We start from the raw sequence: 24,036 nt of genomic DNA on the forward strand, positions 1-24,036 counted from the left end.
TGGCACCAGAGTCTTGAACAGTAGCCAGAAAGGAATAATAAAATCTAGTCAGATATCTCTGAAGATATCTTTCTATAGAAACTATTTTTTAAGGCTTAAAAACAAGTAGGTTGGGCCAAAGGGAGTTGGGTACCGGAGGACTTCTGGTGTGAGCTGGGCATCTAAATTCCCTCTGAAAAACCCAGCCACAATCTTGCATTGGCTTTAGAATGGGAATTGTAGTTGACAACACAATGCAATTGGATAGGAAAGCAGCCGTGGTGTAAAAGGCTTCTTATACAGAGTGCACATCAGCCTAAGCACCTCTGCTTCTTGCCAACAAGAACAGATAGCTTGATGCAGGCTGTAAATGTGAACTATGAGGTTCCTTTTCTAGGCCATCTCCTCTGCTGGAATTAGAGACATCAGTCAGAAAAACCAATGCTTGCATTTCTGCTGACACATTATTACGCTCTTGGAACATATTGACATAGGTCATCTAGCTGCACCTACAGATTTTTAATCTCCTTTCCAACGTGAGAGACTGCAGCTTTATGTAACCCTGGCCCTAGGCATGTTGAATTATTTCCCACATACTTTAAGGAAATTTCCCTTAGCCTTTGTCTATGCTATAGAGTTAGGTTGATATAAGGCAGCTTACATTGACCTAATTCTGTAAGGCCTGGTCTACACTGGGGGAGGATCGATCTAAGATACGCAACTTCAGCTACGAGAATAGCTGAAGTTGACGTATCTTAGATCGAATTAGAATCACTTACTTCGCGTCCTCACAGCGCGAGATCATGGCCGCCGTTCCCCCATCAACTCCGCTTCTGCCTCTCGCCCTGGTGGCGTTCCAGAGTCGAGAGCAGAGCAATCGGGGATTGATTTATCACGTCTACACTAGATGTGATAAAGTTGGAGAGGTTTTAGTTGGGGGCTGAAGGTGATGGCTAGTGGCGTTCTGTTATTTTCTTTGTTGGGCCTGTCCTGTAGTAGGTGACTTCTGGGTACTCTTCTGGCTCTGTCAATCTGTTTCTTCACTTCAGCAGGTGGGTATTGTAGTTGTAGGAATGCATGATAGAGATCTTGTAGGTGTTTGTCTCTGTCTGAGGGGTTGGAGCAAATGCGGTTATATCGTAGAGCTTGGCTGTAGACAATGGATCGTGTAGTATGATCTGGATGAAAGCTAGAGACATGTAGGTAGTAATAGCGGTCAGTAGGTTTCCGATATAGGGTGGTGTTTATGTGACCATTGCGATGGGTACCCGCATGGCCCCACAGTATGCCAACATTTTTATGGCTGACTTAGAACAACGCTTCCTCAGCTCTCGTCCCCTAATGCCCCTCCTCTACTTGCGCTACATTGATGACATCTTCATCATCTGGACCCATGGAAAAGAAGCCCTTGAGGAATTCCACCATGATTTCAACAATTTCCATCCCACCATCAACCTCAGCCTGGATCAGTCCACACAAGAGATCCACTTCCTGGACACTACGGTGCTAATAAGCGATGGTCACATAACCACCACCCTATATCGGAAACCTACTGACCGCTATTCCTACCTACATGCCTCTAGCTTTCATCCAGATCATACCACTCGATCCAATGTCTACAGCCAAGCTCTGCGATATAACCGCATTTGCTCCAACCCCTCAGACAGAGACAAACACCTACAAGATCTCTATCATGCATTCCTACAACTACAATACCCACCTGCTGAAGTGAAGAAACAGATTGACAGAGCCAGAAGAGTACCCAGAAGTCACCTACTACAGGACAGGCCCAACAAAGAAAATAACAGAACGCCACTAGCCATCACCTTCAGCCCCCAACTAAAACCTCTCCAATGCATCGTCAAGGATCTACAACCTATCCTGAAGGACGACCCATCACTCTCACAGATCTTGGGAGACAGGCCAGTCCTTGCTTACAGACAGCCCCCCAACCTGAAGCAAATACTCACCAGCAACCACACACCACACAACAGAACCACTAACCCAGGAACCTATCCTTGCAACAAAGCCCGTTGCCAACTCTGTCCACACATCTATTCAGGGATACCATCATAGGGCCTAATCACATCAGCCACACTATCAGAGGCTCGTTCACCTGCGCATCTACCAAAGTGATATATGCCATCACGTGCCAGCAATGCCCCTCTGCCATGTACATTGGCCAAACTGGACAGTCTCTACGTAAAAGAATGAATGGACACAAATCAGACGTCAAGAATTATAACATTCAAAAACCCTGGAGAACACTTCAATCTCTCTGGTCACTCGATTACAGACCTAAGAGTGGCTATCCTTCAACAAAAAAGCTTCAAAAACAGACTCCAACGAGAGACTGCTGAATTGGAATTAATTTGCAAACTGGATACAATTAACTTAGGCTTGAATAGAGACTGGGAATGGATGAGTCATTACACAAAGTAAAACTATTTCCCCATGTTATTTCTCCCCCCCACCCCACCCCACCCCCCACTGTTCCTCAGATATTCTTGTTAACTGCTGGAATTAGCCTACCTTGCTTGTCACCATGAAAGGTTTTCCTCCTTTCCCCCCCCTGCTGCTGGTGATGGCTTATCTTAAGCGATCACTCTCCTTACAGTGTGTATGATAAACCCATTGTTTCATGTTCTCTGTGTGTGTGTATATAAATCTCCCCTCTGTTTTTTCCACCAAATGCATCCGATGAAGTGAGCTGTAGCTCACGAAAGCTTATACTCTAATAAATTTGTTAGTCTCTAAGGTGCCACAAGTACTCCTTTTCTTTTAGTGTGAATACTGTGTTGCTTACATCAACTGTTGCTGCCTTTCAGAAGTTGTCCCACAATGCCCCACACTGACTGTTAAATCCATGCAAGCATTCCTGGTGAGGACACACACTGCCAATGCAAGGAGTGTAGTGTGGATGTGCAAAAGCGCTATAATTACGGTGGTTGCTGTATGTCAATGCAACTTAGATCGACTTAATTTTGCAGGGTGACTTGCCTTTAGAGTCTTATTTGATCTCTCTCTTTTGCAACGCTTCTGGAGATTCTATACCTCCCCAAAACAAAGCTTTTTGAGCTTGGGTTAAAATGTTGGCTGAAAACTACAGAGTTAGTGTGTGTGAGAATGACTCTAAACAGAGTCATACAAATTGCAAGTAAGGGGAGTCCTGCCACAGCAAACAAGCTCCAGGTGATAAGACGGTGACCCACTTTTAATTTGTTTTGCTACCACAGCTGTACTAGTAAGTCACCCAGTGACTAAGTGAAACAGTTTTATTGAATGTAGCCCGTTTTTCTGTATATGAATTGTCTGTGACTAGATCAGCATTTCCAGCTCTGAAGTGCTCTGTATCACCTTGAAGGCTTGTCTCTTTTACCAACAGAAGTTGGTCCAAGAAAAGATATTACATCTCCCACCTTGTCTCTAATTCTCACCTAAGTATCAGCCTCTTAAATGGATCCCTAAGAGGCAACAAGTAGGAATGCATTTGATTGTGGTGTGATTACCTCTCCCCTTCTTGGGTAGTCTGCTGCGATTGCCTTGTCGATTTACAGTGCTAGGCTTACAGGGCTCCAGCCAAGGAGTTCAGGAAACAGTAACACAGTGGTGTCAATATTAGGAGTTGAAATTGGGCTCTTTGAGCCAAACCAGGCAGGTGCCGTGGGGACATGCATACCATCAGGCTAGCCACACCTAGTGAAAAGGTGTAGCATGCGCTTTTCACTTTCTGGCCCTGTGAACGTGACCTTTTAATGGGTGTTTCCCAGCAGGAGATTTAATCTGAGCAGTACTGAGATAGGCCCTCTGCAGTGCTTGTTCATGAGCTTTCCCGTATGCAACTCTTGTCTGTCTGTCCTCTCCAATGTGTGTACTATGGTCCTCAACTGAAAGGAACATCAGACTTGATTGCGTAGCCTTCTGGTGATGACACAGGATGTTGCTTTACAAGTGTGAACACTCCCAGGAATACTGGGAGCATTTGATAAATAATTTAATTGAGTTATTGTGCTTATTAAAAGGATATAGATAACTCTGGAATGACTAATCCAGGTCAGGCTCTCTTTGCACATGAATAACCAGGAAGGTATTTAGAGTTGCTTGGAGAACAGCCTCTTAAAGCTTACAGATTTGTGACAGAACTACAGACCAGCTCAACTCCTGGTTCATTAGTGCATATTGAAGATTTTTAGATGGCACATATCCAAGCAGCAGTTACACATCCTTTATTAGCTGGTGTTAATCTAGGTGTGTTTAAAAAAATCACTATTTGTAGCATCCTTGCAGCTTCATTTTTATGACGACACCATGGAAGGGTTGTCAGAGAGAAGCTGGGTAATGTCTTAAATATGGCTCAGAAGTAAAAAGCTTTCACCCGTCACTCAAAATGAGCACCAGGTCTCGTTAGCCAGACTCCTATTGGAGTGTGGCATCTTTTTGTATCATTTGGTGTGCATGGATTTAAACAAGCGAAGTGGCTTTTTCACAGCCCTGCATAAAATAGGGCCAATGAAATCACTGAGATTAATGCTCTGAATATTGCATGGTTAAGGACAGGAAATAGCGATGCCAAGAAGGGGATTTTCCTGGACAGTACTACAGTGGCTCTCTCCAGAATGGGTGCTAGTGCTACACTGGACAAAGGGAAAAAACCCTGCTGAACAGGAACAATGAAATGAAAATAGGAAGAGTAATAAAACAAACTACACACATTCTTGGTGAAGCTGGTCATGCTGCCTATAGAGAATGTTGCCCAATGCTTCTCATTATAAGGCACTGTTTTCAGTTGCTTATAACTCTGCCAAACGTTAAAGGTGGCCCAGGCAATAAAATTCAGGCATTTCCTTACTTTTGAGTGCTTGATTTTGCAAGCAGGGCTTAATAATGTAGTCTAATATAGAATATTGGATGAGGGTTGGTGAAGGAGGGGGAAGCTGAATCAGGGAGCAAGTAAGCACAAACTCAGCAGCTAAAAGGTGCAGTCTAGCAAAGAACTGGGCAAAACAGTTGAGGCAGAAATACCTAATAAACAGTCTGTTACTTTGATTTATTGGCTAGCTGAGTAGGTTTCCTGTGTCACTGCTTTATGCTCCTGCATGGTCACTAGGTGATCTATTGTAATTTTTAGGGAGCCTTGAGCTCTCTGTATTTAAAGAAAGAGACATAACACAAATGGGAGGGAGGAAGGGGCGTCTTTTGTGTTGTCTCATTCTCCCCTCTGTATCTGTGGATTAGGAGTGTAAGTAGGTAGGGGAAGGGGCTGCCTTATTTGCAAAGCACCTGGCGCACTGTAACTCCCAAGGAGAGGTGTGTGTGGATGCTGTCCCTGTAACATCCTGGGGACATCCCTGCCCCATTGCAACCAAAGTTTGCAGCTGCACAGAAGAGGTTGCCCCCAGAGAATCCACACTGGATTTCGTTACTAACCCTGGTTATGCTGGTGCAGGGCTCTGGGATGTTTACGCAGTGTAGTATGGTTTCCAATGCAGTACAGCCAAATGTCATGCCTCTTGAGTGATGCGTGTGGCAGTCCACGGCAGGTGAACTCTCCTATATGAGACACTCCCCCATGAAACATCTTTTGGCCTAGGTCAGGGATCGGCAATCTTTGGCACACGGCTCGCTAGGGTAAGTCCCCTGGAGGGCCGGGCCAGTTTGTTTACCTGCCGCATCTGCAGGTTCGGCCGATCGTGGCTCCCACTGGCCTAGTGAGGTTAATTCTGTGCAGTTCACAACCCTTATTACTGACCAAGGCCTCACATCCCTGTTCCAGGTGTCATGAAACGATCATTCCCCCACCCACTAACTGACAAGGTCACTTGTGGTGGAGCTGGGACAGGGTCGAGTTTTATTGTATCTATCTGTGGGCTTGGCTATCCTGTCTGTAATGGCTGCTCTAACCATTTCACCACCCTCTCTGAATCATGAAGAGAACTCAGGGATATAGATATCTAATGTTTTGCTGCTCTCCCTCATGTAGTTGTCAGATAGCCCTCTGACAAAGTATGTAATGTGCCCCTCTAGGGGCTGGTCCAGAGAGGAGAATAGCCTATGTTTGCTACCACCTGTTCTTTCAAGCACAAGAAGTCTGAATTGTGGATCTTAAGGTCCTGGGTTCAAACTCTTTTAATTACCATGTTGGAAAAATATATGATGTAATTAAAGACTTGCTTAACACATATGCATCATGGGACAGAATCAAACTTGCACAGATAACCTTACTTCTGGCACTTACTGTCTTGAGCACATGAGTTTGGCCCTAATGTTAATTTTATTTATATATATAAAAAACTCTTAAATCATTGTGAGGATCCAGAATAACTATGATCCTTGAAATTTTATATCGTAGAACACTTTTTGGACAATTAATATGTGTTGTGTCTTTACTTTCTTAATGGGAGCTGTCCCTTTAGAAACAAAATGGGGCACTTTGATTGTAGGGTGTGTTTGCAGGAGATACGTGTGGGAGGATAAGGGGAAGATCCTATGTAGAACTGGTGCCCCTGACCCCAAACACTGCCCTACCTCCTGTTCGTTGCTACACTGGGTCAGAATATTACAGCTGATGGAGATGCTTTCCCTGGCATGCCAGGGGATGGGGGACTTGTGCATCAGATTTGCTGCCAAGGGGGTCCTGTGTGATTGCAGAGAGGGTGTGGGGCTGGAGCTACCCCTCTTACTTTTTTGGAGATTTTTGACAGAACCTGACCTGGGCCAGGAAGGCAACATTAGCAAAGGAGTCAAGTTCCAGTACTTTCTGTGATGCAAGAAAAATTACTTTATGCAGCATTAGATCAGCACATGACCAGTTTTTCAAACCCTATTACAAGGATCTTCTCATGACAGCGAATCTTTGAGATCCAATAATGGAAGCAGGCTGGCTGAAGCTCTGGGGTTCTCCTAATTATCTAGCCAGAGGGAAGGAAGGCTCAGTGAAATTTCATGTGCAAAACAGACTAACTGGACAGGCCAGAGCAAAATCAGCTGGCCTGAGTGTATAAACTCTAAGACTATCTTTGATTTAAATAAAACTCTTCCAATCGCAGCAGAACCACTGCATTAACATGCTGTCAGTGTTCAGCACAGAATAGAGTCTCAGTGGTAATAATGGCTGCTTCCCATCCTTCCAGAGTGGTAGGCAGGCAACACCCCCCCAGATCCTTTCTTGCCTGCAAGCTCTTCTCACAAGTATTCATCCTAAACAAGCACCAGAGTGTGTCTCTGGGTCCTACAGAAACAGCTTGAGGCAGGTTTAAAGAGAGTCCATTGCAAAACCCACTCTATCATTAAACTGTCCCCTTAGTCCAGCAATGGCCACTGCATTTGACTGCACCCATTCAGCTCTAGTTTAGGGAACTATTTTTGGGCCTTAACCCTGCCATGAGATGCATGGAGACAGATGCTTAGGCTTGCCCAGCATCAATGGAACTTCACATGGTCACAGATCCGCTTGCCGCATCTCATTGTAGTGCCTTGGTTTGTGGTCATGCTAGGGGAAAACACCTCTAATACAGTCCTAACTTTGCTACCCTAGTACCACCTTGGGTAGCAAGCAAAGAAACAGCAACCCCTCCTTTTCTTTTGAATTTCCATAGGTAATCCAGATGACAAGTTCAGTTCTCCAAGGGAAAGCCCCTCTACCATCTAGAACACACTTACCCTGACCCCAATTAAAAGCTGCTTTCTGAACACCTCAGAGCTACAGCTGGGAAGGAAACTGTCTCTTCCCTTCCTGAACTGGAATGAAAAATTAAAATCTCAATTTTTTTTAACCAACAAAAAAATGATTTTTTGGTTTGGGTCAATCGGAACATTTTATTTTGATAATTTTGAAATATGTAGTTTCAATTTCAACCAAGTTTTTTTTTTTACTTAAATTTCTAATGGAAAACTTGCTCTGGACCAGAAATGTTCATTTCAACACTTTTTTTCAACTCTTCCTGAGTCGAGGGAACTCACTGAAACAGAGCCTTTTCCATGCACAGTTTCGACACATCTGCATTTTTCAGTAAAGAAACATTTCATCTCAAAGTTCAACAGTCCGACTCAAAGCCCCATCCCAGATCTTTGACCTTCAACTAAAGGAGTTTCTATGCTTGAGGCTGCCAGTCTTGTCCATAAGTGAGGCTAGAACATAGAATCGTAGGACTGGAAGGGACCTCGAGAAGTCATCTAGTCCAGTCCCCTGCACTCCTGGCAGGTCCAAGTATTATCTAGACCATCCCTGACAGGTGTTTGTCTAACTTGTTCTTAAAAACCTCCAATGATGGAGATTCCACAACCTCCCTAGGCAATTTATTCCAGTGCTTAACCACTCTGATAGCTAGGAAGCTTTTTCTAATGTCCAACCAAAACCTCCCTTGCTGCAATTTAAGCGCATTGCTTCTTGTGTTATCCTCCCTCCTTCTTGTAACAACCTTTTATGTACTTGAAAACTGTTGTCATATCTCTGCTCAGTCTTCTCTGCTCCAGACTAAACAAAACAATTTTTTCAATCTCCCCTCATAGGTCATGTTTGCTAGAACTTTAATCATTTTTGTTGCTCTCCTCTGGACTTTCTCCATTTTGTCCACATCTTACCTGAAATGCGGCACTCAGAACTGGACACAACACTCTAGCTGAGGCCTAATTAGCGCGGAGTAGAGTTGAAGAATTACTTCTCGTGTCTTGCTTACGACACTCCTGCTAATACATCCCACACTGATATTTGCTTTTTTTGCAACGGTGTTACACTGTTGATTTATATTTAGCTTGTGATCCACTATGACCTCCAGATCCCTTTCTGCAGTACTCCTTCCTAGACAGTCATTTCCCATTTTGTATGTGTGCAATTTATCGATTGTTCCTTCCTAAGTGGAGGACTTTGCATTTGTCCTTATTGCATTTCATCCTATTTACTTCAGACCATTTCTCCAGATTATTTTGAATTTTAATCCTATCCTCCAAAGCACTTGCAACCCCTCCCAGTGTGCTATTGTCTGCAAACTTTATAAGTGTCCTCTCTATGCCATTATCTAAATCATAGATTAAGATTTTGAACCGGACCCAGGACCAGTGTTTCCTCTAATTTTTCCCACCCATGTGCAGAATGAATTTTGTTATGTGCACCAATATGGAGGTGGTGCGTGACACATCACCTTCGTATTGGTGCACACAACAAAATTCATGTGATGGGGTGGCGTTGAGGGGTTTGGAGTGTGGGAGGGGACTCAGGGCTGGGGCAGAGGGTTGGAGTGCAGGGGTGTGAACTTCGGCTGGGGGTGCGGGCTCTGAGGGGGGTTTCTGGCTGGGGGTGCGGGCTCTGGAGTGAGGCTGGGGATGAGGGGTTTGAGGTACAGGAGGATGCTCTCAGGCTACAGTGGGGATAGAGGACTTCCCCCAGTTCTCTCTCCTCACAGCAGCACCTGAGCGGGCGGAGGGAGGAAGAGGCTCCTCTCCCCATCATGGCAGCTCCAGGGCTGGGGCCACAGGATAGGCACCCTTCCCCTGACCCCCATGTGACCGTGACCATGACCATGTCAGGTCTGGGTCGGGGCTGGGTTTTGGGAAGGGGCACCCAGCGACGGGTCTGGGCCGCCGTCAGTTCGGGCCAGGCCGCCCCGGCTGTGGCTGGGCCACCCTGGCTGGGTCCAGGCTGTGGCATAGTAGGGACTGGGGGAGGGGCGCTCCTCCCGCTGGCAGGTCCCCAGGTGGGTTCCTTGAGCACCTGCACCGTGCTAAATAGGCTGCTCCGTGGCCGCACATCTTACAGGGAACTTAGCCCAGGACTGATCCCTGCGGGACCCCACTTGATATGCCCTTTCAGCTTCACAGTGAGCCACGGATAACTAATCTCTGGGAATGTTTTTCCCCAGTTATGCATCCACCTTATAGTAACTCCATCTAGGTTGTATTTCCCTAGTTTGTTTATGAGAAGATCTCGCAAGACACCATCAAAAGCCTTATTGATGTCAAGGGATACCACATCTACTGCTTCCCCCCACCCACAAGGCTTGTTACCCTGTCAAAGAAAGCTATCAGGTTGGTTTGACACAATTTGTTCTTGACAAATCCATACTGACTTGTTACTTATCACCTCATTATCTTCTAGGTGTTTGCAGATTGATTGCTTAATTATTTGCTCTATTATCTTTCCGGGTACTGAAGTTAAATGGACTGGTCTGTAATCCCTGGGTTGTCCTTATTCCCCTTCTTATAGATGGGCACTATATTTGCCCTTTTCCTGTCCTCTGGAATCTCTCCAGTTTTCCATGACTCATTGGGGGTGGTTTAATTATGCCAGCAGGAGAGCTCTCTCGCTCAAGATGGTGTCCCCATTGTTCTACGCCCTGTACAAACAACAGAGAACAAACCCTCCCCCAAGAGCGTTTGTGATTGAAATAGACAAGACAAACAACAGGAGGGGAAACTCACACAGAGAGGTGAAGTGACTTGCCCAGTGTCACACAGCAGGTCAGTGGCAGAGTTGGGAACAGAACCCAGGTCTCCCGACTCCAAGTCCAGAGCCCTACTGACTAGATGAGATAAGGAAAGCTGAACATCTGCTGAAACCGAAGGCTGTTGAGTAAGGCCCTGTGCAAATCACCATTGCACGGATTGCACAGAAATCATGAAGTTACCCCCATTACTGTGACTTTTCGGCAGTGGGGAGGTGGAAGCTGGCATCCCCTCTTTGCCTTTCCACTACTGGAAAAATCACGGTATTGGCTGTTTGTGGGGCAGTAGTTCTGGAGGGGCAGGGGGGCAGCAGGCTGGTGGGGGGAAGGGGGTGTCTCACCGCCCATGCTCCAGCCTAGCCCCTGCAGACGGTTGGGTGGGGAGGATGGAAGAGAGGCTCCTTACACACATCTCCTCATGCTCCAACTGACAGATCCCGGTCCCAGCTCCTCGCCAGCTGGTGCTGCCGTGACTCCCCAGGGGCCACGGTGGGGCAGGCTGGGCCGGGACACCTAACTGCCAGGCTTTGTCAGCATCACCCCTCCCCCCCCCCCCCCACAGACACAATCCCTGCCCGCCTGCAAGCAGCAGACATGGCCTGGGCCAGAGCTGAGCACAGAGCAACCAGGGGAACCATGATCCCGGCCTGCTGCCCCCAACCCCCAGAATTGAACAGGCCCACAAGCAGCCACGGCGTCAGCAGGGAGGCAGAAGCACCAATGCCTGCTTCTGCCTCCCCTCTGTGGGAGAAGTCACCGCTGTTCGAGGAGAAGGGGTCTTGGCGACCGTACATGAAATTCAAACACCCATGACGCTGCTGTGAATTTAAAAAAAACCCTCGATGCTGGCAGGGCCTTAGCTCCAAGGGACACTTCTGTAGGCTGCCCGGGCTCAGGGAATTTGGACAGAACTTCCTTATGAGCTGTCACATGCACACCCCTTCATATACAGTACTGAGCCAAATGAGATTTAATTGATCTGATCTTCTGTTGTCAGTTGTATGGGACACCAACAGCTGAAAGTGAAACCTGCGCAACAGATACCAGCTGTAAAGCAAAGTCTACTGTCCCAGAGGTTACTGGAATCTCTGTTCAAAGCAGTCAGTTTTATGGAAACATTTAAAATAGCACTAAGCGTTAACCCTTTAACACCACTTTAAAACCCTTAGTGTCTTCTGCACCATGTCAATGGAAGAAATGTATGTCCAGTCTGATGGTGCTGTTAACAGGATTAGAACTGGAAGACACCTATCACGAGGTCACCCTTTGAGAGCCACTGCAGGATTGGTCCCTAGAGTCTTTTTAGATGCGAGATACTAAATCGGACCAAGTGAAGAAGATTCTGAGAAAAGGGAAGCAAAGAACCGTGGCTCCGAATGACTAACTTCCACAGGTACAATCGATCTGAGTCAAGAAATTGTGGGAGTGTGTTGTAGAAAATCGGCAGGACTAAACTTCAGCTGGTGTGAACAGGCCCACCAGCACTACCACTCAGACCCTGCTCCATGAACATTGATTGTTTCCTTTGAGACACACTGGGGTAACTTCAGTTTGTTGTCCACTCATATGTTTGCACAACAAAACCTAATCTAACGTGGTTTACTTGCAATCATGAAGGTCAAGCAGCATCCTAGCTACTGCAGAAACTAAAGAACTGTCCTTTAGCCATTCTCTGCTAGACTGTCTGAAATCACCAACTTTACAAAGCAATGTATGTGGAAACAAGCTACTGTACACAAAGCACAAACCAGGCCAGGCTGCTCCCACAATAAGTAACACAAACTCTGGCTATTTTCCAGTAAGAGCAGACAAAGCTAAAGCCAGCTTTGCAATATGAAACATCCCAACCACATTTCCCTGGGTAAATCAAGTACGGAAGTTAGAATCTCACAAGCAATCACGGTTAAGCCATCCAGACTTCTCCTTGCAAACAAAGCGAATGTTTTTTCCTTAGCTCTAAATGTCTCTTTCCTTTCTCTATCTATTGTTATATAGATACTTCAATCTGAAATCACAGTGGATTTCAGACAATGGAGAAAGGATGGTATCTGTTCTGGAACTGCTGTACTTCTGCTCTGGCAAAAGCATACGTCTCGCCCTCAAAAGATCATCGTATTCTTAAGGATCTTCCTGAAAGACTGGAGAAATGTACAGTTGCTGGTCAACCTGTTCCCTACACAGCCAGAAATTTCTGATAAGGACACAGTGTGAAAAGCCACCCTATTAATGGTGAACTTTTGACAGCTACTGAACCCTTACAGCTTCCTGTGTGCTGAGATCTGGCATCCTGTCACATCGCTATATCCCAGCAACACAATGGCTTAAAGTTGAATTTTGAACATAATGGCGCCGCTGGCTCATTTTGTAACCCTTTATGTCCACATGAACTCTGCTCTCATTAAGACAGATTGTTTACCGCATCAAGTCTTTCTCCAGTGAAGATTTTCCTCCCCAGTGAAGAGTTCTCTTGAGATGCTGGACTTGTTGCATTTCTTAAAAGTCTCTCTTGCCTTTACAAGCCAAAATGGTCTGAATAATTAAAACAGATGTTTATCCCACAGGGATTTCAGCAGCTCTTGTAACCATAAGAGGAAATAATTCTGTAGCTAGTGACACCAAGGAGGGAGAAGAGTTATTTAAACTAAAGGACAACAGTGGAACAAGAATAAATGCATATAAACTGGCCATGAACAAATGTAGGCTCAGGGCCAACCTTAGGGCAAATTGGTGCCCCAGACCCCATGGGTACTCCCCATTGCCCCTGGCCCATGTGGGTGTAGCCCCTGCCCTCACGGGCTCCCCAGAATCCCCCCTTTGCCCTGAACCACTGCACTGTTCTCCCTTAGCCCCTGCACCCCACTCCTGCACCCAAGTGGGGAAAGTGACCTGGATGCCTGGAGCAGCTGGCATTGCTGCTTGCTCCCCCCTCGAACGCTGCTCCACTGTGAACCCCTAGGGAGCTGTGAGGGAGAGAGTGAGGAGCGACCTCAGGGCTCCCTGCATCCAGGTCACTTTCCCCACCTGGGCTGGGTCAGGGGAAGATAGGAGAGCAGCAGCTCAAGTGGGGAAAGCGACCTGGATGCACAGAGCGCTTGGGGTTGCCCCTCACTCCTCCCCCAACCCTGAGGGCGGGGGGGTTGCCCCTCACTCCCCCCCAACCCCGAGGGCAGGGGGGGGTTGCGGAGGAACACTGGGCGGGGCTCAGGGGGAACCGTATCTGTGCCTCACTGCTCACCTCCTCCTGCTCTGACTCTATACCGGCAGCGCATGCCTCGGTGCTGCCGCACAGCGCCCCCTTGACCATGGCACCCTGGGAGGTCACCCAGGTGGCACACCCCCTAAGGCCGGCCCTGCATAGGCTGGAAATTAGGTGGTTTCTAACCATCAGAGGAGTGAGGTTCTGAAACAGCCTCTCCAGAGGAGGTGTGGGGGCAAACAACCTAATGAGTGTTAAACTGTAGCTTGCTACATTTATGAAGGGGATTTTATGATGGGGTTGCCTGCGATAGCAGGTGACTGGACTTGATGACCGAGGACTCAAAAGGTTCCTTCCAGTCCTATGTTCCACATTGGTTGGTCTCCAAACATACCTGAAGCGTTAACGCTTCGAATGTTAGGTAGAAAAAATACCAGTAAAGTAAAAATTAACAGTTGCTGGATCAAGAACTCCACCAGCTGTTGAACTGTAAAATCTGAGCTAAAGAATACTCAAAGCTACAAGGGCTAATACTTTGGGAGAGAAGTAATGACAGAGACAAAAGTTCTTTTAGTTTCAAAGATAGAAATGGTACAATAAAGGCCTTCTGCTTCCCCTCTCAAATGGAGAAATGTGATCATTTGAACTCTCTCATTCTGCTCAAAGCAAACTTTAGTGTTATCTTCCTCCTCCAAAGTAACATCCTCGTTGTTGTTTAAAACTTCAAAGACTGAGCAGGAGCAATATATCACAGGAGTCTTTTGATTAATGAATTAGGCTAAGAAGAAAAAAAGGCAATTCTTTTTGTGGAGCAATTTTTGGGTTAAACTAGAAAGCACTGAAAGACTTACTCTTCCTTTTGAGTATTTTATTTTCTAAAGCAGGATTGAGATTCACAACACTTTAGTCTGGGTTACTCGGTTGGCCTTTGTACTTATTAGATCCAATTTCCAATGGGAGGACTCCTGAAGTCAAGTCTATGCTTGGAGATTGTGACCCACTGTCTTCCACCATTAAAATGGGAGTAATTCACTTTAAATAACCATGAAATATTGTTGAGCCAATTACACTGTAAGAATTTTCCAAAGAATAGGTATTGTGTGTTAATGTATTAAAAAAAATCCGCTGGCTTCCATCTGTTTTAATATAAGGGGAACCAAGTTAGAGTATGGCATAAGTCATTCTTGCTCAACAACAATGCTTCTGTGTTAAAAACAACAAAAATCTTGCAGAATTAAGGCTCATTCCACAAACAGTCACACAGGTGGGTAGTGCAGGTAGATTCAGGCCTTATGTAGTTAGGGTAGAATTGCTTTCTCCTTATTAAGATAATTAACTTATCTGACGGCCCGAGTCTGTGAGCTGTCTGCAACAGATGTGGGGAGCAAGCTGAAGTGCTGGAGGTGAACTCTGCTACAGAGCTGTGAAGTCATGGGGAGTGGGAGTGCTCTGCTATGGTTTAAACCTGGCAAGCAAATTCTGTCGTCACTAAATATCGGACTGGCACCTGGAGGGAAAACTGGCACACAAATGTTGGTTAGTCCAAAGTCTTGGGCAAGTCCTAGTCCTGCTAGTAGTTCTTGAACAAACTGTTCCCTTTGCACATTTACTTCTGGACTGTGAGGAATGCCGTTGAGTTCTGTGCAGTTCCACTTACTAGGACTCATTCAGGGTAATGAGCATTATGCCTGTTAAGAAACCTTTGCAAGATCAGCTCCTATGTTTCTTTACTACGAGCCTTGCACAACTGGACAGATTCAATAGTGCCTCATGCGTGTGAACTGTTTGTAATTACACCCTCCTTCTCAACAGGAAACAAATACAAAACATATAGAGGTGGCAAGGTTCAACCCTGCTCCAACAATGGCAGCTGATTTCCCTGTCTGCACACTGGCGGGGTGGGCTGAGCCCAGGGAGGTTCACCTCTATAGAGGGCAGCTCTTCCTTGGGTGCACCGCTTCTATTTCCAGCCAGAGTTCCCTGTGAGTTTGGCTGCTGCTGGATACTCAGGGGAAATACTGACGAGCACAGGGGCCCTAGGCAAGTCTCCCCCTAGCTGCCTTTGGGCTTCCTGGCAGCATGGGAGTTGCACCACTGACAATTCCCCCTGCTGGACTTTACCCCACAGCCTGGATTCCCAATGGTGGAATGTGGAAAGAATTGAGCCCCTTATAAGCCCGATTGAGCCTATTAAAGGTAATCGGATTCTCACAGTTTTCAGCAGGCATTGGAGTGGGTTCTCTCTGAAATACGGCCACATTAAGGTCTCACTGTAATGCTACCTCTAGGATTGCTAGAACTTCAATGGTATCTGCAAACAAGCACCAGCAGCACTGTAATTACTGCAATAATCTGGGGATATACCTTCCTCCTTCACTGTTATTCACATGCTTCTACAGGGCCCTACACAGCAGCCAACCAAACAAATACAGTGCATTTTCGATGTTCCTTATAACTCACTCACTCAGCTGCTATGCAAGCCAGTGGTGCTTTTCTTCTAAACAGGGTCATATAGAGATGCTGGAACAATTTATATAGTGGGGGTGCTGAGAGCCATTAAATCAAACTGTAAACCCTGTATATGATGGAAACCCCTTCAAGCCAGGGGATGCGGCAGCACCCCTAGTTCCAGCAGCTCTGCGTATAACATATTTTTCAAAAGGCAATTGGATGTACTCCAAGAAAGGAGGATATAACTGAAACAACAATCCCTAAGGTAATAGGGTACTGGATGGCCAAAGCTAATGAAGCATTGTTGTGGAACAAGAACAAAGCTCACACTTATGCCATTATTCAGAACAGTAAAGTGAGGTACACTACATTGTACAGCACTGCCTACAAGCAGGCTTGTGTTAATTGGCAGCCGCTCTGAGTATCCCTTCTGATTAAACTCACTGGCTGGACCAGCTCTCTCTTCGCTAATCTACAGCTCACTATAAAAACAAGTAACAGAGCCTCCTCCAAGGTTATAGGCTTCATGGCAGTGGTGGGCCGTTAGGGTAATCCACTGGAGGGCTGTGAGAGTTTGTTTACATTGACCATCCGCAGGCACGGCCACCTGCAGCTCCCAGTGGCTGCTGTCTGCCATTCCTCCCCAACAGGAGCCGCCCTGCGCCACTTCCCACAGATCCCTTTGGCCGGGAACGTCGAACCACAGCCACTGGGAGATGTGGGCAGTCAATGTAAACAAACTGTCTTGCGGTCCGCCAGCAGATTACCCTGACGGGCTGCGTGCAGCCCGTGAGCTGCAGGTTGCCCACCACCATAACTGCTTCATGGTTAAAGCCAATCTCCAGGTTGTCTTTCCCTAGGCTTGGCTCTAGCAACGTGGGATGCAATTAACTAAACTGTGGATTTAGAGCACTTAAAAACAAACAGGGAGCTTGATCCTGCTCCGAAGGCAGTGGATGGCAAAACTCCCATTGACTTCAGTTGGGAGCAGAACTGAACCCAGAGTAGAGCTAGCCAGTTGGGTTTATTTTGCTGACCTACATTTGATTCTCATAAATCACCCACAATTTCAGTGTGTAAGAACAGCAACCACATTGTCATCCTGGAATCTTGATTGGTGGCAGTGATAGGCAAGGTGGTTCCGAGCAGATTTCAGACAGCATTGGCAGCAACTGGCTTCTGCTGGCCTGCTTTTCCAGTGACTCACGTTACCCACATGCTGAATTGAAAATTAAACGGGTGGCGCCTATGTGCCTCCCACTTCATTCACACACGACAGCACACTCAGTCGAAGGGACAGGTTTTCGTAATACAATCCTCCCTGTATGCGTTTATCAGCAATGAAATTAACAACACTGATTTCTAAATTATAATCTTGGGGGTTCAGAGTCAACCCTTTATTCCCATGGACTCGGGTAGTTGGCATTAATGTTACAGGCAAAGGTCACTGCACTGAGCTTGTTTCATATTTTTGAGGTTATCTTGACGCCCGTTAAGGTTAAAGAGATTCATTTCTTTGCTAAGAAGCGAGTTTAGATTCTGGAGCACAAAACGCAGCCAGTGGGAAAGCATCCCAGCTGGCCAAGCCTCACTGAGCTAGCCTAAGTCAACGCTTGCAGCACAGAGAAAACGAGGAGCAGAGCAAGAAGCAGACAGCTCGGAGATCGTGCAGCATTGCTTAATCTAAGGTTAGAATATAGATGTGATTAGGCCAGGAAACATCTAACTTACCCAAAGGAATCTGTTCAGACACCTTGATACAGGTCACCAGGAGGAGTGCAAATTAGTAACATAGTTGCCGACAGAATAACAATGAGCCAAACCTGTCAGTTTTGCGAGAGCAGTTCTAGTGAAGGCACTGGGATATTATACTTGCAGAAGGGGAGCAGGATTTGGCTCTGTAGCCAGTGGAACCCCCTTTTATGAAGGGCTTGCTCCCATACATGGCATGTGTTACAAATATAAGGACAAGGTGCATCGCAATTAGCAGGAAAAGAGATTAGAAGGGGTCCTGATACTGTGGCAAGAAGTGGTAAGAGTGCTGTAGCACGGCTTCCAAGTTACCCTTGCCTAGTTTGGAGTGAGGCCAAGCAGGAGTGTATCTATAAGTGCTTCCATGTGCAGGAGGACAGTACTGAAAACCACAGGCTCCTATCTCTGCCCACACTCAGCTCTCTCTTATGCCTGCTTCCATCCTGATGAAAATGCAGGGTGCAAAGGGCCTAAGAATTCCCTCCGTTCAGTGCATGGAGCGATCCCCGCACTTAACTTTACCCGTACCCCCATGCAACTGGCTCTCATGAGTGTGAGAATGCAGCAATCTTTTGCTATGTGTTATGTTCTGCACAGGGTCTCACAGGACCAATGCTGAAGTGGGATAGCTGGAGAGCCTATGGTAACTCTTGGGTTCAAAAGCCCAACTCTCTGAACGGGGCTCTAATCCCACTGGGTGTAACTAAATGAAGCCAAACATCAAGAAAGGACCTATTGACTCTGCTGTGGCACTTTTAGGGGTAGACCACATCCAGTAGAACATTGCATCCTTCCCTGGCTGCCTGGATTATAGCGGCTGCAAACTAGTGTATCCTGCAACCACCCATCTTTGAAAAGTGGATCATGGTGGGGAAGTATTGAGAATGGAGTAAGTGATCTGCCTGACCCAGCAGCCCTTTGATGACTATTGAAACCCAGGCCTTCCTTCCATCAACCTGTTTCTCACAGACTTCCCTTTCTACTGCATGGTTGAATAAATCAACTAGACAGTCTGGAGGCAGATGCAGTTGGCGGCAAAGTTTACAAATGCCTACCAGGCTGCCTGCCCATTTTGTAAATCAAGGGTTGAAAACACTGTTCGGCTGAGGAGCTGACAGAATGAATACATGATGAGGGACGAAGATGAACTCCCATAAATCTGATATTTGATTTTTAAATAACTCCTGAAAGGCACATTTCTGTCCATATTCCTGACAAAATATCAAGCTTCTGCCCCTGCCACCTTTAAAAAAGATCTCTTCTGAAATTTTTTTTTGGAGGAATGAGAAATGTGTATTCTTCCCCTGTCCCAATTTTCCTCGTTCTCAAAAACGTAACAAAAGGCAACAGCAGCAATCAATTAATTATTTGGGCTTACACTTTCCAAACAAAGTTCATGCCTGGACTGAGAACAAACCTGCCAAATTTAAGCCAGAGACTGAAAAAGTTACAATCAACTAAAAATGAAACCTTAGAATGGAAACAATTGTGCAAACTTCATTAGGTACTGCTGCACCTCTGACAGACATGTTTGTAAATGTACCTACACTTACGTGTACATATGTAAACACAAATACAATGGGTTCAAAATATGTTGTGTACAGTTGCTGCTGGCTTTCAGATTTCATCAATCTCCACTCAACTCTAAGTTTTGACAACAAATGTGGTTCTTCCTTGACCTTGCTACGTTTTGTGGAAGTAGTACCAGTGAGTGAATAAGTGCTTGTTCCAAAGCAGTGCCACACCAACACAGAGGTGGAAACTTGTGACATCAAATCCAACATCTGACATTCCACTGAGAAGTTACAGCGAATTGTTGCGTTCGCGTTAGTGCTGTGGTGGGGAGAAGCTGCCAAAATTTAGCACTAAATATTTTTTTAATGGCTAGTTTTGATTCTGCCTAGAAACAAAGTTAGAGGCTTGCAACTATCTATGTATATAAAAGTAAACACCCTTTACATGTTCTACAGCTATTGTATTATAAAACTCATGCAGACAGTATTTAGAGTTCTCACAGAAAATGCACACAAGTCTACACACTCCATGAACCAGAGCTGAGCCTGGGCTTTATACGTGTAGACTGAATTTTGCAAGTAAACAAATACAATATTAAACCCGGTGAAGTATTTCCTCACAAGCTGGACTTGTTCACTGTTTTTCACAATGTACTTGGTCACCACTTTATATTAGGTGTACTTTCATAAACCGTCTTTAAAAGGGTTAACGATTAATATATGATATAAGCACATCAGTAGAAGGTTCAACGTGATTATAAGCAATCTGTTGGACTTTTACCTATTAAGGATTAGCTATCTAATGATTAAACCCTTTATAAGAGTATATGTACTCTTAATAAGAAGTGTGACCATCATCCTACTAGTTAATCATTGTAGCATATTTGGCAAATGTACTGACGTCTTAGTGCAACACTGAAATCTGTTGTAATCTTTGAGCAGTGCGGGGAGACTGACATTTGAAAGAATTACTGGATTTCTGAATGAGCAAGCTTGGCTTGACTGAATTACTGAGTGTTTTTGTGCAGCAGGGAAGAAGTGATAAAAACACCACCCAAGTAGCAACCACATTTGAAACTGAGCTGTGTAACTTTAGGGCTGAATTTCCAGTCTCAGCAGTAAATAATAAGGGGGCTGCCTCTCTCCCGTAAAATGGTCCTTGGCTTTAAACTCTACAGCCATTTCCTGTTACTATCTGCCTGCGGGGGACAATATCAAAGTTTTTTGTCCTGACTCGTAGGCATTGGGCAAATCTACATATCATACCCTTATGCCCTTGTTGCCAAGAAGGCTAACGGCCTTTTGGGCTGTATAAGTAGGGGCATTGCCAGCAGATCAAGGGACGTGGTCGTTCCCCTCTATTCGACATTGGTAAGGCCTCATCTGCAGTACTGTGTCCAGTTTTGGGCCCCATACTACAAGAAGGATGTGAAAAAATTGGAAAACATCCAGCGTAGGGCAAAAAAATGATTAGGGGGCTGGAACACATGACTTATGAGGAGAGGCTGAGGGAACTGGGATTGTTTAGTCTGCAGAAGAGAAGAGTGAGGGGGGATTTGATAGCTGCTTTCAACTACCTGAAAGGGGGTTCCGAAGAGGATGGATCTAGACTGTTTTCAAGTGGTGGCAGATGACAGAACAAGGAGCAATGGTCTCAAGTTGCAGTGGGGGAGGTTTAGGTTGGATATTAGGAAAAACTTTTTCACTAGGAGGGTGGTGAAGCATGGGAATGGGTTACCTAGGGAGGTGGTGGAATCTCCTTCCTTTGATGTTTTTAAGGTCAGGCTGGACAAAGCCCTGGCTGGGATGATTTAGTTGGGGATTGGTCCTGCTTTAAGCAGGGGATTGGACTAGATGACCTCCTGAGGTCCCTTATATTCTACGAGTCTATGATACCATAACTTCACTTCAAATAATGTCCTGGCTTTTACAAAGCCTTTATCAGTGAAAAGTGGATAATACTCCCCTCGCTTACTGGAACACTGAGGTTTAGCTAATGTCTGTATTGTGTGGAAGCGTCACACTGTGGGATTGATCCTGCCAATGAGTCTGCACACGAGTTGCTTTACAGATGGGAGCATCCCATGGAAGTCAATGGAACTCCCCCATCCCAGTTAAGTTGCTCACATGCAAAAGCATTAGCAGGATCAGACCACTTATACGGTTAAATATTAAACATTCTGACTCTTTCGGCTGTCTCCACACTACACTCACCAGTGGGGTACAAATGCAAAAGCAATTGTACAAGTAAAGGCCTGGGCAAGGATGCTTTGCCCTTTTCATTACAAGCTGACAAATGTGTATTGTGTCCTTGTGTTGAAGGGCTAGAGGGCATGCACCTGCTTTGCCATCCCTCCCCCAGCAGGCTACAAGCACGTGAACTGAGAGCAGGGAGAATCTCTCCTGTGCTCTCAAGGACTTCTCAATCTCCCCCTAGGCAGCATGGAAGAAGAAGCTGTTTGATTTGAATGTAGTGGGGACAAGAGCCGGACCTCGAGGGGTAGGGGGAGTAGACTGAAACTAGGTGACTGGGGCAGGAAAGACGAGACTGGAGGATGGGGAGTGGAGACTGGGACTGGCGGTCATAGAGACTGGGAAAAAAAGAGTAGGGGGTGGGAGATGTAGGACTGGCTGGGCAAGGATGTGGATGAGAAGGTTGAGTGGGGCGGAGACTGGTACTGGCTAGATGAGAATGGGATGAGACAGCAGGGATGACGCAACAGGGACAGGGCAAAAAAAAGTCAAGCTTGGGGGAAAATGGACAGAAGAATCTGTGCCCACTACAGCATACTTCCCTTCAGAGCCTGGAATGGAACCCAAGATCCCCGAGTCTCACCACTCCTTTGCTATCAGCAAATATCTGTGAAACTCATAGGCAAAGTGTCGGTCATCCCCCTCTGGTCCATACAGAAGGTAACAACCTACTACTTCTCTCAGTTACTCCAGAACCTAGAGTAGGTCCAGGGAAAACAGTAGCCCTAAGCCCGCCTATAGCTAAAGGCCCTCCCCTTGGCTGGGGAGGGCGGCCAGTGGACCAGAGCTACAAGCAACTATGGAGGACAAGCAAAAAAACAGAGACAAGAGTGAAGGTCACAGGGCAAAAATCAGGTGAACATAAGGGAGTACCTTGCAGAAAGCCCCTGACAGCGCCCACTGTTCATCAAAGGCATCTAGGGAGTCAGTAGATATTGCCCAGAGTAACTTTGCTCGGAGATGTGACTGTACAGGGAGCACTTGAGATTCTGGGGTCTGATTATCAGAAGTGCTGAGCAACTAAGTTCCCTCTAAGCTGCGCAGCTCCGCAGCTCCGCAGCAAGCTATCAAGGGCTGCGTGGGGGGGGGGGGGGGCAAGAGGCGTCTCTCCCCCGTAGCTGCCACGGCTGGGGAGAGGCACCTCTCCCCCGGCCCTGTAGCTGCTGTGGCCAGGTAGAGGTGCCTCTCCCCCAGCCCTGGAGCTGCACCAGTGGGGAGAGGTGCTCTCCACCGGCCTAGGGCTGCTGCGACGAGAGAGGATTAGGGGGGAGTCCTCTCTCCCCGGGGCAGCCTGCACCCCAAACCCCTCATCCCCAGCCCCACCCCAGAGCCTGCACTCCTAGCCAGTGCCCTCACTCCCCCGCACCTCAACCCTCTGCCCCAGCCCTGAGCTCCCGCCCACACTCCAAACCCCTTGGCCCCACCCCAGCCACACATCACCTCCATATTGGTGCACATAACTAAATTCATTCCGCACATACATGTAAAAAAAATTAGAGGGAACATGGCTGAGCACTCGCAGCTGCAACCGCAGTCAATTTGAACATATAAAGTGCTATATAATGCTACGTTCTCTGAAACATCAGGTCCTCGGCACCTGAAACTGGGCACCCAAAGTTAGTGGATAGTTTTGACCTTAAATCGTGTCTCTGTTTCCCTTTTTAAAATGGAGAAGATACCCCTCGTATTACAGGGCTGTTTTAAAAATTGATTAATATTTGTGAAGCTCTGTAGAGATGAGCACCATAGAAAAGCCCATGTGTAAATTAAGAACTGGCTTCAGAGCAACGATGATGCAATAAATTAAGGCCTGGGGCCACACAGCGAAAAGGAGAAAACAAAATAGAGAATAGTTGCTCATGGAGTGAGTGAATGGTATCCATTATGTGTGCTGAATGAGACAGGGGTCCTGTGGAATTTCCTGATTTTTGAGTGCTTGACTCTGTACCCTTAAGGTTCTTTTAACATAGTTTTCTGTGTGCATGTAATTTACATATATGCACCTGTCTTGGAACAGAAGTGATCAGGCAGCATGCAGGCAATCCTTTCTTCCAGGGATCTCAGCCCATGACTCAGCATCACTGATTTCTGCTTCACTGGGGAGCTGACCTACAAGGCTTTTACGTCAGCTTTCACTCAGCAGAGGGGAGACAGTGGTGGTGGAACAAAAGGCGACCGCATTCCTCCCCTCTAAGATGGTAAATGTGTCATGAGGCCCTGTCCTGCTCCTATTGACTGCTACGGAGTTCAGAGTATGGCCCTTAGTCTGCTGTAAAGCACCATGTAAGTTTATGGTGCCACTCAAATAATTGTAGTACTGGTAAGTCAGACCTACCTGCTTCACAGGACCATTGAGACTTACTGGAGTATCTCAAGCCTCTGTAAAAATATTAAGTACTGCATAAGGTGTCCAGTAACCTTATTAGTAGGGTGACCAGATAGCAAGTATAAGAAA

The 24,036-nt window shown here is 46.3% G+C and overlaps 1 protein-coding gene across 4 annotated transcripts in view; it reads right to left on the bottom strand.

The window, feature by feature from the left end:
• Window positions 1-24,036, bottom strand: part of PARM1 (prostate androgen-regulated mucin-like protein 1) — a 49,363-nt gene that overhangs the window by 22,624 nt on the left and 2,703 nt on the right. For 2 of the 4 annotated variants that reach the window (XM_043512790.1, XM_043512789.1), the window contains exon 1: window positions 23,585-23,630. The exons of the other annotated variants lie outside the window; for them this stretch is intronic. In XM_043512790.1, the coding sequence (XP_043368725.1) occupies window positions 23,585-23,615 (31 nt within the window). In that variant the 5' untranslated portion in view covers window positions 23,616-23,630. Of the gene's footprint in view, window positions 1-23,584; window positions 23,631-24,036 lie in introns of those variants that run through there. 4 annotated transcript variants of the gene reach the window in all.

This window comes from Dermochelys coriacea, chromosome 4 (assembly GCF_009764565.3).
Source record: "Dermochelys coriacea isolate rDerCor1 chromosome 4, rDerCor1.pri.v4, whole genome shotgun sequence".
In the NCBI taxonomy this organism is placed as follows: Eukaryota; Metazoa; Chordata; order Testudines; family Dermochelyidae; genus Dermochelys; species Dermochelys coriacea.